The sequence below is a fragment of the Pongo pygmaeus genome, chromosome 5, assembly GCF_028885625.2.
Source record: "Pongo pygmaeus isolate AG05252 chromosome 5, NHGRI_mPonPyg2-v2.0_pri, whole genome shotgun sequence".
NCBI classification, from domain to species: domain Eukaryota; kingdom Metazoa; phylum Chordata; class Mammalia; order Primates; family Hominidae; genus Pongo; species Pongo pygmaeus.
The window spans coordinates 162,046,249-162,058,276 of NC_072378.2; the positions used below are offsets into that span (position 1 = coordinate 162,046,249).

The 12,028-nt window shown below is 43.7% G+C and overlaps 1 protein-coding gene across 4 annotated transcripts in view; it reads right to left on the bottom strand.

The window, feature by feature from the left end:
* Nucleotides 1-12,028, bottom strand: part of PRKN (parkin RBR E3 ubiquitin protein ligase) — a 1,377,993-nt gene that overhangs the window by 11,088 nt on the left and 1,354,877 nt on the right. For all 4 annotated transcript variants that reach the window (XM_054490449.2, XM_054490450.2, XM_054490451.2 and 1 more), the window contains one exon: nt 1,138-1,255. In XM_054490449.2, coding sequence (XP_054346424.1) covers nt 1,138-1,255 — 118 coding nt within the window. The remainder of the gene's footprint in view (nt 1-1,137; nt 1,256-12,028) is intronic.

Sequence of the window (12,028 nt, forward strand, 5' to 3'; positions counted from 1 at the left end):
ACCACACCCAGCTAATTTTTTGTATTTTTAGTAGAGACAGGGTTTCACCGTGTTAGCCAGGATGGTCTTGATCTCCTGACCTCGTGATCCACCCGCCTCGGCCTCCCAAAGTGCTGGGATTACAGGCATGAGCCACCGCGCCCGGCCGCCTTCTGCTCTTTATAGGTGCACACCAATCCCTGCATTTTCTAGGAGCATTGCTGCATGCAATGGAGTAATAAGGACACACTGGGTAAATTCTTTATTTTCTCTGCAGGAAGCCACTGATACAGCACTAAGGACTTGGACTGAGCTAAGCCAGCACCTGCGGCTCTGGGATGTGTTCAAGCACACTCTTGTTTGTATTAATGAAAACTTCCCGAAAGACATAACTGAAAAGAGAGAGGCTCGAGTGCCCATCCTGGGATGGCCGGGCTTCCCTCTCACAAGTCAGCCCTGGTCAACCTGCCAGCCAGGGCGCAGCTGATGTTCATTGAGGAGAAGCTGGGAGAGGCTGCACCTGGCTTCGTGTCATTGCTCATCTGTGATGGTGCCGCTGACTCTGCCTTGCACACGTACAAGTGCACCACATTGAGAAAGGGCTCTCCGACCACTGGTTGTGATGGCTTTGCCCTGAGTGGCATGTCCAGGATAGACAGCAGGAAGACCCCCACTGGTACTGTGAGTCATCAGGGGCAGGCCACAGGGATCTTTAAATATAGACGAGAGTTTAATTTCGAATAATGTTGCGAAGCTGGGGAAGGCTACAGACTGATGGCCGTCAGACAACAGGATCATACAGTGCAGTCATCAGCGCTGGGGAAGGTCACTAGGGAGGACCGAAAAACCACAGCTGCCTCCTGACTGCCACTTATCCTCAACCACATTCCATATCTTGGTTCCAGTTTCTATATTTATTCCCTTTCCAACCACATAAATGCTAACTGTGTGCCTCACGTAGCCATGGAACTACTCACTCATTAAATATTTCTGTGTAACAAAAACAATAATAACGATAATGGGTAACATTAATCGAGGGGTTACCCAACACACCAGGCACCTTCAGACAGTGTCGCATTTAATCCTGGAATCCCTGACGGGTATGATTCTCCCCAAAGAGCCCACGACATCCTCATGCTCTGCTCAGCACAGACTCACCATTTTTTTCCACTGGTACATGGCAGCGGGGACAGGGCTTGGTGGTTTTCTTGATGGTTTCTTTGGAGGCTTCTTCCCAACGAGCCTGCTCTGCGGCTCTTTCATCGACTCTGTAGGCCTGGGGAAACAAAGAGGAAAGGCGTTTAATCTCAGCTTTCTATTACTGGGATTGAAGTTTAGGTTCCCTGTACACTGGTACAGGAAATTCTTGAACACAGGAGTGCCTTTGGGCAAGAGGCCTAAATATCAACGCACTTGACAAATGCTAGACAGCTGTTGGGCAGCTGGGGATGCTCTCCCTGGCATGTGGTGTATGCATAGGAGCGGGGAAGAGATTGTTCGGTTTTGTAGTGTGAGCTCCTCTATTCTGTTGTTTTGCATAATTGTAATAAATAACACCTATCAGGTGCTTAATATGCAGGCAAGGTGATCAATGCTCAAATACGCTTCTCATTAGACACTTCATCAGATGTGAAGTGAGGATCTAGTTTTTATTCCACATTGAGGATTAGATGGGTGAAAACATGGCCCAAAGCTGGTAAGTGGGAGCATCAGTGTGACTCTGGAATCTTTGCTTTTAAACTTTGCTCTACATCTTGTTATCCTTCCTTGCACCTGGCAAATGGGGAACTCCAAATGTTGTCACGGAAGGGACAGGAGCAAGAACAGGAAATGAAGTCGATGTGCCAGAGAGGGCAGTGGGAGCTGTGAGTGAAGATTGTGGCCCTGGAACCAGCTGTCTGGTTCAAATCCCAGCTGTACCCAGAGAGGTGACTCTGGAAACATTCCCTAAGCTCTCTGACAGTCTTTATCTCTTAGATGAAATGCCTTGTGTATTGGGGGGTATGGAGGATTCTATGAGTTAATTTCTTCAAAGACTCAGAATGACTCCAGTGTGGCAAGCTTTTAAATACATTTGCTGACATTATTCATGTCACCGAGAGCTGGGTGGTGCCTGCACCATCATGTATAAGGAGGTTTTCTGGTGGGAGTGGAAGCAAGAGGTCCTCGGCTAGCTGTGCTTGACATCTGTGACCTTAAGGACCAGCCATTCGCTGATTATCCCCAGATAAGATGCAGAATCACCAAAGACATGAATCCAAACTTTGTCGTTTCATTTTCGAATTCCAAGCCTTTTTGAAATGTTAAAGTTTTTGAGTCTTTATAGATGAAGTATTATGAGGAAAATAACTGTACTGCATTTAATAGTTTCTTTAGGAATTAGTGTTCATGTTTCTGTTATTTCTGTGGAAAGTCAATTCTTCCAGAGCCAAGATCACATTTGAGACATCCTCATATCTCCAGTTTCTGGCATAGAATCTGGTACACAGCAGGCGATCAGTACATTTCAGGTGAGTGAATGAATGAATGACGCAGCCCAGGAAGGCACTAAACTTTCAGGGGTTACCAAATTTCAGGGGTTACCAAGCTTTCAGGGGTTACCACTAAACTTTCAGGGGTTACCGAACATCCAAAATAGGACCCCGTGAAATGGGCAGGGCACGTGGCTGGCATCCCTGACAGTGGTGGGGGCACCACAGACAAGCTTTGCCTAGGGCTGGTCACTGGGTGAAGCCAATTTCGTTTTTGTTAATGAGCCATCATGGGTACAAAGGAAACACCCTTTGATAACTGCCAGGGTGTCACGTGATTTGTGAATACTTTGTTAGAATAACGTGCGGAGTCAGCTGCTAGGAGGCAACGGTAGGTCAATGAGTGCTTCCTTTGCTAAGATCCACTCACGGCAGAGGCCCAGTGAGGGCGCTGTGGTTAGTGAGGGCCATTTCACAACTTGGTAACTAGGTATGCATCTTCATGACACGTCTTCCATTCACCACAGAGTCTTGTGTGGTCCTAACAGTCAGTGACACGTGGCAAACACCCATCCCCCCACCGACCTGCACCCCAACGCCACCCCGGCCTCATGTTCCACGCTATTCTTTTGCAGGTCTAGGGGTCTGTAGCTCTGTAGCAATGGTTTAGATTGCTTGCTGGTGGCAAGTTGGTAAGTCATACAAATTGGAGAAAAATACAATTTTACTTATAGAAAATAATTTCAAAACACCATTTTTTAGCAACATGGCATACTGCACGTGAAGGGCAATTTCTCCCAGGTCCACACACCTAAAAATGCTGGATCAAATATGGAAAAAAATCTTTTTTAAACGTACGGCTGACAGGGTGGGAAGGTAAAGGAAATCCTTAAAGATAGCAAATCCTCCTGGTTCGGGAGGAAGGAGCCTGGCATTTGCTGTGGAGCCATCTTCTTAGTCCCGGGCTGCCCATCATCCAGGTCTTCCCAGGCCCTAAGGGCACAGGCAGGAGACAAAGCCTCTGGCCAGAGCAGGGTGGGAGGTGGAATCCAGTTTTACTATACACAGAGGACCTGGACTCCTGAGGGTGATGTTCTCAGTGGAGGAAGCCAGGGCAAAAGCCTGCCCAGAAGAGATAATTGACAGATATGTGCTGGTCTCAGGCTGGGTTCTGTGATGTGGCAGGTTTGGAAAACATTCTTCTGAACATTCCTAACCATGAGGCCTCGGACACGAGGGTTGGTGAAAAGAATTCACCCTATCTGATTAGCTTTAAAAAACCTCAAGCCAAAAATTAATTTGAAATATTACCAGATTGGCATATACCCTGGAACCAGGCAGAAGCAAAAATATCTTTTGTGGAGCACAGCACTTTAAAAAGCCAAACCTCAAGGAAATTACACAAATAAAATTCTAAGAAATCTGGGATCATAATAAAAAAGTTAAAAAGTCACCTAATACAGGAGAAAACTAGCTACATGAGTGAAAGTCACAGAATTACAGAAACTACAGAATCTAACCAGCAAAGGTTGTAGATATTGGAATGGCCAGAGACAGTACTGGCCAGGCATGGTGGCTCACACCTGTAATCCCAGCACTTTAGGAGGCTGAGGTGGGTGGATCACTTGAGGCCAGGGGTTCAAGACCAGCCTGGCCAACATGGTGAAACCTCGTCTCTGCTAAAAACACGATTAGCCAAGCGTGGTTGTGTGCACCTGTAGTCCCAGGTACTTGGGAGGCTGAGGCAGGAGAAGTACTTGAACCTGGGGAGCAGAGGTTGCAGTGAGCCGAGATTTTGCCACTGCATTCCAGTCCCAGTAATGGAGTGGGACTCTGTCTCAAAAAAACTCAACTAAGTATAAACTAAATATGTTTGTTATATTTAAATAAATAAAGGTCACGATAATGGAATAAGAGACTGTCACAATTAACCAGGGAGACGTAAAAAAGAAACAAATTTCTTTGTTTTGTCCATTTTTCTGGACATGAAACACTAATAATTAAAATTAGAAACTCAGTTGATGAGTTACATAACAAATTAGATACAAATGAAGAGAGAATTTGTGAACTGAAAGATGGAGCTGAAGAAATTACGTAAAATGCCAAGAAGTAAAAAATACGAAAAGGAGATTAAGAGATGGGGGGATAAGGTGAGAAGGTCCAGTGTTTTTCTAATTAGAGTTCTAGAAGGAGATAACAAAGAGCATGAGAGAGAAACAGTGTTTGGAGAGAGTGGCAAAAAAACCACACAAATTATCTACAAAGAAGTTAGAATTATTCCCCCAGCTGATTTCTTAATGCATGGGTGCTGGCAGACAGTGATGGTATCTTCAAAGCACTGACAGACAATACCAGCCCACTTAGAATTCTATCCAAGCAAAATTAATTTTTAAGAATGAGCATAAATAAAAACACAGTCATAAAAAACAGCATTTCCCATCAACAGAAGTTCACTAAAGAAACATGGATTTGGGGCCGGATGCGGTGGCTCACGCCTGTAATCCCAGCACTTTGGGAGGCCAAGGTGGGCGGATCACGAGGTCAGGAGATTGAGACCATCCTGGCTAACATGCTGAAACCCCATATCTACTAAAAATACAAAAAATTAATACAAAAAATTAGCTGGGCATGGTGGTGGGCGCCTGTAGTCCCAGCTACTCTGGAGGCTGAGGCAGGAGAATGGCGTGAATCCGGGAGGCTGAGCTTGCAGTGAGCCGAGATCGTGCCACCGCACTCCAGCCTGGGTGGCAGAGCAAGACTCTGTCTCAAAAAAAAAAAAAAAAAAAAAAGCAAACAAACAAACAAACATGGATTTGGGAGGCCGAGGCAGGCAGATCACGAAGTCAGGAGTTTGAGACCATCCTGACCAACATGGTGAAACCCCGTCTCTACTAAAAATACAAAAATTAGCTGGGCGTGGTGGTGGGCGCCTGTAGTCCCAGCTACTCAGGAGGCTGAGGCAGGAGAATTGATTGAACCGGGAGGCGGAGGTTGCAGTGAGCCGAGATCATACCACTACACTCCAGCCTGGGCAACAGAACGAGACTCCATCTGCCACCACCCACCCCACAAACAAAAGAAACATGGAAATAGGAAAAGTCCAGAAGGAGCCAGGAGCTGCAAGAAGAAACTGTGAGAAAAGAAAAAGAAAATGGGTAATGTATGGTAAATCAGGAAATACTGATTGTATAAAACTGTAAACGATGCTTAATTTGCTGGTTTAAAAAAAAAAAATCCAAGTAGGCTGTGTGTGGTGGCTCACGCCTGTAATCCTAGCACTTTGGGAGACCAAGGTGGGTGGGTCATCTGAGGTCAGGAGTTCAAGATCAGCCTGGCCAACATAGCGAAACCATCTCTACTAAAATACAAAAATTAGCTGAGTGTGGTGCACACACTACTCGAAGGACTGAGGCAGGAGAATTGCTTGAACCTGGGAGGTGGAGGTTGCAGTGAGCCGAGATGGTAGCCAGTACACTCCAGCCTGGGCAATGGAGTGAGACTTTGTCTCAAAAAAAAAAAAAAAAAAAAAAAAAAAAAAAAATCAAAGTAGAACTAGATGCCGGATAAGAATAGCACAGAAGTGTGAGAATTGGATGATTCTAATGTGCTGGCATGATTCAGACAGAGGGTCATTAGATTTTTTTACATTAATATGTTTACATTCTAGGGTAATCAATAAAAGAGAAAGCAATTTGCTTTTAAACAAGGAAAAATACAGTGGAAATGGCAAACAAAAGAGTCAAAAGAAAGGCAAGAAGTAAAAGTAAAACTATAGAAATGTAGAATGTAATAGAAAGTATAAAATAAAATGGCAGAAATGACTGCAAATATCCCAGCACTCCCAACCCGTGTGGACAGATTATCATTGAGGGCAGGTCTTGCTAAACTCTAGAGTCTTAGCACTTATCTGGGAGGCCTTGTATGCAGGAGGAGCACTCAGGGGCTGAAGTTTCTGGCTCAGGTGTGTGCACACCTAAAGCCTTTGTTACATGTTGCCAAGTTAAGAGCATTTTCAACTGGGCGAATACAATGTTTATTCTAACAAAGGATGTTATACTCAGCCCAAGAGAAAGATTCAGAGCTCAACTTCAAGAAACCTCCTGCCTGTCAATAGAGCACATTACTGGAGAGGAATTACAAACCGGAAAATTGCAAATTTATATTAATATGCTTTGTTCTGTCCAGGAAGAAAGATTAAAGTTATAGCGAAAGAAGAGAAATAATTACTTTTCAAAATACCAATTTTCTCTGACTTCTGATCCCCCAAGCACACAAGGCAGAGAACTTGCAGGCCCACCAGAAAGCCACTAGGATTTCCCCAAAGGGCTCTGGATGTAACACCTCCAGCAGCAAGCGTCCTTCAAATTAGGACACTGCAAGCTTAATACCTAGGAGTGATTACAAAAGACTCCCCGTGTAAACATTTCCACACTAGTGTGCACTGAGCTACTGGATGGGCCAGTTCACTCAGGGGAGAGGGAGGTAGCTAGGAGGGTTTGATCCTTAGACTGGAAGAGGGAAAATTGAGAGCAGCAATATCTGTTTTCACCTGCAAGGATATGTACCATTATCATTTCCTTCACAGACTGCATCGGGGCCAATGTTACTTCTTCCCCGGATCGATATGTTGAAATCCTACCCACCAAGGTGATGCTACTGGGAGGTGGGGCCTTTGGGAGGTGATTAGGTCATGAGGGTGGAGCCCTTATGAAGGGATTCATGCCCTTATTAAAGCAACCCCAGAGAGCTCTCTTGCCTCTTCCACTGTGAGAAGATGCAGTGAGATGCCAGCAGTTTGCAGGAAGAGAGACCTCCCCAGATCTAGAGCCTGAGGTTGAGGCATCCTGGGCTGAGCTTGGGTTCCTGTAAGCCATGGGCAGCAGCGTGGGTTGAGAGGCACCCTCATGTCCACCCCACAGGACACCGGAGCTGCTGAGGGGCCGAGGCGCACGTGAGCCAAGGAGTCAAGGACCCCCTCATGGAGATGCCCACACTGAAGGTCAGAGACAGAGGAGAAAGCCTGGGGAAGAGAAAATATCCCAAACCCTAGGAAAAGACCAAAATGCTGATATCGCAAAATGGTTTTTAATACTGTTAAAGTAAACTAAGTATGGCCTAAGAAGGACTCCGTACTTCTGTATTTGAGTCCTTGTGGTCGAACTTAGCCAAGATTGAAAACCCAACTTAGGAGTGTGTCTAACTTAATACGTAGACAAGATTGAAAGCCTAACTTTAGAGTATGCATCTGTAACAACAGCTGGGACCTGGCCAATCCCAGCAGCCATGCTTCAGCCACTCATACACTGCTGAGTATTCAAACTGTGTTCAAATGAGGCCGATGCCAACTTGTAACCAGCCCGGGTGTTTCTGTACCTCACTTCCGATTTCTGTACGTCACTTCCCTTGTCTATAAATTTGTTCTGACCCCGAGGCACCATAGGAGTCTCTCTGAAACTACTGTAAATTATGGAGGCTACCAAATTTACAAATCGCTTTTTTGTTTTTTTCTTGCTTGATTAAACTCTGCTAAATTTAATGTGTCTGAAGTTTTTTGTTTTTTTTTTTTGTTTCTGGTTTTTTTTTTTTTTTTTTTGAGATGGAGTGTGGCTCTGTCGCCCAGGCTGGAGTGCAGTGGCACAATCTCGGCTCACTGCAAGCTCCACCTTCTGGGTTCACGCCATTCTCCTGCCTCAGCCTCCCAAGTAGCTGGGACTACAGGCGCCCGCCACCACACCCGGCTAATTTTTTGTATTTTTAGTAGAGACGGGGTTTCACCATGTTAGCCAGGATGGCCTTGATCTCCTGACCTCGTGATCCACCCACCTCGGCCTCCCAAAGTGCTGGGATTACAGGCGTGAGCCACCGTGCCCGGCCGTGTCTGCAGTTTTAACAGTACCAAGCTAGGGGAGTGTTTTTTAGCCGGCAGGACAGCTACCCACTTTCTTTTGCAGTGGGGGTGGGGTTCACTCTGACCTCCTGGGACTGACAAGGGCCCAGGTAGATCATGGCCTTGATTGGAGAGTTAGGGGTTAAGGTGTAGAAAACTGATAAGGTGTGTCTTTTCTTTTTTCTTTTTTTTCTGGTAGACAATATGTGCTCAGAGGTTATGGTTTTATTCCTCCATAGGGCATGAAGCAGTTCTGTTATCTAACTTAGAAGTCAAAGTTCAGCATTCCTTTCCCAATGAACGACATGGCATTCTGTTCCTCAAACGCTACTTGTGCCGATTTTCTCATTAATTTGATGACTCAGACCTTGGCATGGGCTAACACAGAACTGAAGGCATGGCGCTGGGACAGCTGCAGGGTGTTAGAGGGAGGGGCGGCTGGCGGGTCCGGGATCCCGGTGCCCAGGAGGGGAAGGCTTTGAAGAAGAAAAGTAAGGACACTTCTGTTACGTGAGGAAGGGCACTGTGCGGCGGGGGCTCTGCCCACATCACAGAATGTAGTAACTGTGCATCCCTGAAGGACGGAGCTTGCCATTAACTATTTCAGCTGGAGAGATCAGAGTCTCAGGAAACTAAATAACTTAAGACCCAGGGCGCCTGGCCTGCAAGCAGTCGGTTCAGAATCGGAGCCCCGAGCTGCCTGGGTTCATACTCCAGGGCCCTGCAGCCTTGATTTCTTCCTGTGATTATCAAGTCACATGCTACAAAGAGGGCTAAGGGACTAAGGCTAAGATGCTGTCATGGAGATCTGGAGGTACCTGGGGACTTTTGAGAGAGCAGTTTTCAAACAGCTTGTGGCCAGGTGTGGTGGCTCACACCTGTAATCCCAGCACTCTGGGAGGTCAGTGCGGCGGTCAGGAGTTCAAGACCAGCCTGGGAAACATGGTGAAACCCTGTCTCTACTAAAAAAAAAAAAAAAAAAAAAATATATATATATATATATATATACACACACACACACACACACGTATATATATGTGTGTGTATATACATATATGTATGTGTATATATATGTGTATATATACATATGTATGTGTATATATGTGTATATATACATATGTATGTGTATATATGTGTATATATACATATGTATGTGTATATATGTGTATATATACATATGTATGTGTATATATGTGTATATATACATATGTATGTGTATATATGTGTATATATACATATGTATGTGTATATATGTGTATATATACATATGTATGTGTATATATGTGTATATATACATATGTATGTGTATATATGTGTATATATACATATGTATGTGTATATATGTGTATATATACATATGTATGTGTATATATATGTGTATATATACATATGTATGTGTATATATATGTGTATATATACATATGTATGTGTATATATATGTGTATATATACATATGTATGTGTATATATATGTGTATATATACATATGTATGTGTATATATATGTGTATATATACATATGTATGTGTATATATATGTGTATATATACATATGTATGTGTATATATATGTGTATATATACATATGTATGTGTATATATATGTGTATATATACATATGTATGTGTATATATATGTGTATATATACATATGTATGTGTATATATATGTGTATATATACATATGTATGTGTAATATATGTGTATATATACATATGTATGTGTATATATGTGTATATATACATATGTATGTGTATATATGTGTATATATACATATGTGTGTATATATGTGTATATATACATATGTATGTGTATATATGTGTATATATACATATGTATGTGTATATATGTGTATATATACATATGTATGTGTATATATGTGTATATATACATATGTATGTGTATATATGTGTATATATACATATGTATGTGTATATATGTGTATATATACATATGTATGTGTATATATGTGTATATATACATATGTATGTGTGTATATGTGTATATATACATATGTATGTGTGTATATGTGTATATATACATATGTATGTGTGTATATGTGTATATATACATATGTATGTGTGTATATGTGTATATATACGTATGTGTGTATATGTGTATATATACGTATGTGTGTATGTGTGTATATGTGTATATATACATATATGTATGTGTGTATATGTGTATATATACATATATATGTGTGTGTGTATATGTGTATATATACATATATATGTGTGTGTATATGTGTATATATACATATGTGTGTGTGTATATGTGTATATATACATATATATGTGTGTGTATATGTGTATATATACATATATATGTGTGTATATGTATATATACATATATGTGTGTGTGTATATGTATATATACATATATGTGTGTGTGTGTATATATGTATATATATAGTGACCTCGGTCTTAAGTTATATATATATATATATATATATATATATATATATATATATGCTGGGCCTGGTGGTGCACACCTATAGTCCCAGCTACTCAGGAGGCTGAGGCATGGGAATCACTTGAATCCAGAAGGTGGAGGTTGCACTGAGCTGAGCTCGTGCCACTGCACTCCAGACTGGGTGACAGAGCAAGACTCTGTCTCAAAACAACAACAACGAAAGCAACTACCACCACCACCAGCACCCAGCTTGTGGTAAAGGCAGTGGGAGAAGCCACCCAGCCCCCCTCCCCTCACCGCAGTGGCCCACCTGCCCTCCACTTGCCTGCTTCCCCTGGCACCAGCACTGCAACTCCACTCCCAGCTTCCCACCCGCCCTTCTGCCCTGGGCCATCACTGCTGCCCGGCCGGTTCTCCCTTCCCCAACCTGCCGAAAGTGCTTTCAAGAAGGACCAGGAAGCCCCGGCTGCCAAAGCTCATGTCCTTTCTTTGTCATTGTCTCCAAGTGTCCCACTGCACCTAACATGTGGGACAGGGTCACCAAGAAGGCCCTTGGAGTTCCTGCCCTTCTCAGCGTCACAGCTATTCCTGTGCTTCCTATCCTCACCCAGAGGATCCACAGGGAGGGAGGGGAGTCCCAGACCCAGTGATTGCTGTCAGCCCTAGGGACCCTGGGGAGCAGGAGAAGCAGCTCTACGACACCCCGGGAGTGGGCGGTGCCCAGGCCACTGGTTTAGACCTTTGACTGCCACTTCCGAGAGGGGATTTCTACCAGGATGAGCACATCTTTGCTTTGCTTCCTTCATGAGTGTCTTAATGCTGATGTTTAAATCCTTCTGGAGTGATCTCAAGCAGTGGCTGGGTGCCCACAGGTTCAAGATCACCAAAGGGATTCTAAAAATGATCCCAAGGCTTGTCCAGACTCTGGAGATTGGGATTCAGTAGGTATGTGGCTGAGTACAGAAATTAGAATCCCTAAAAATGCCCTAAGGTGTTGTAAGAGGCGGGAGGTTTGGGAACCATTCATCCTCTGTAGGGCAATTCTCCCTTTGGGACTGAAGAGGAGTATGGTTAGCTGTGTAACTTACCCTCTGTTCCCGCCTTAGTCATCAAGCTCTAAAGCAATGCCTGCTTATTGTGTTGCCAGGAGGGGAAGGTTTTGTTGTGATTCAGCATCACTGCCTGATTGTGCAATAAAGTGTGGCTCTCACGGGGCAGCGTAACAGTTAGGTAATTGCATAGAATTCTGTGCCTGTCTACTGCTCACCCACGGCAGGAGGAAT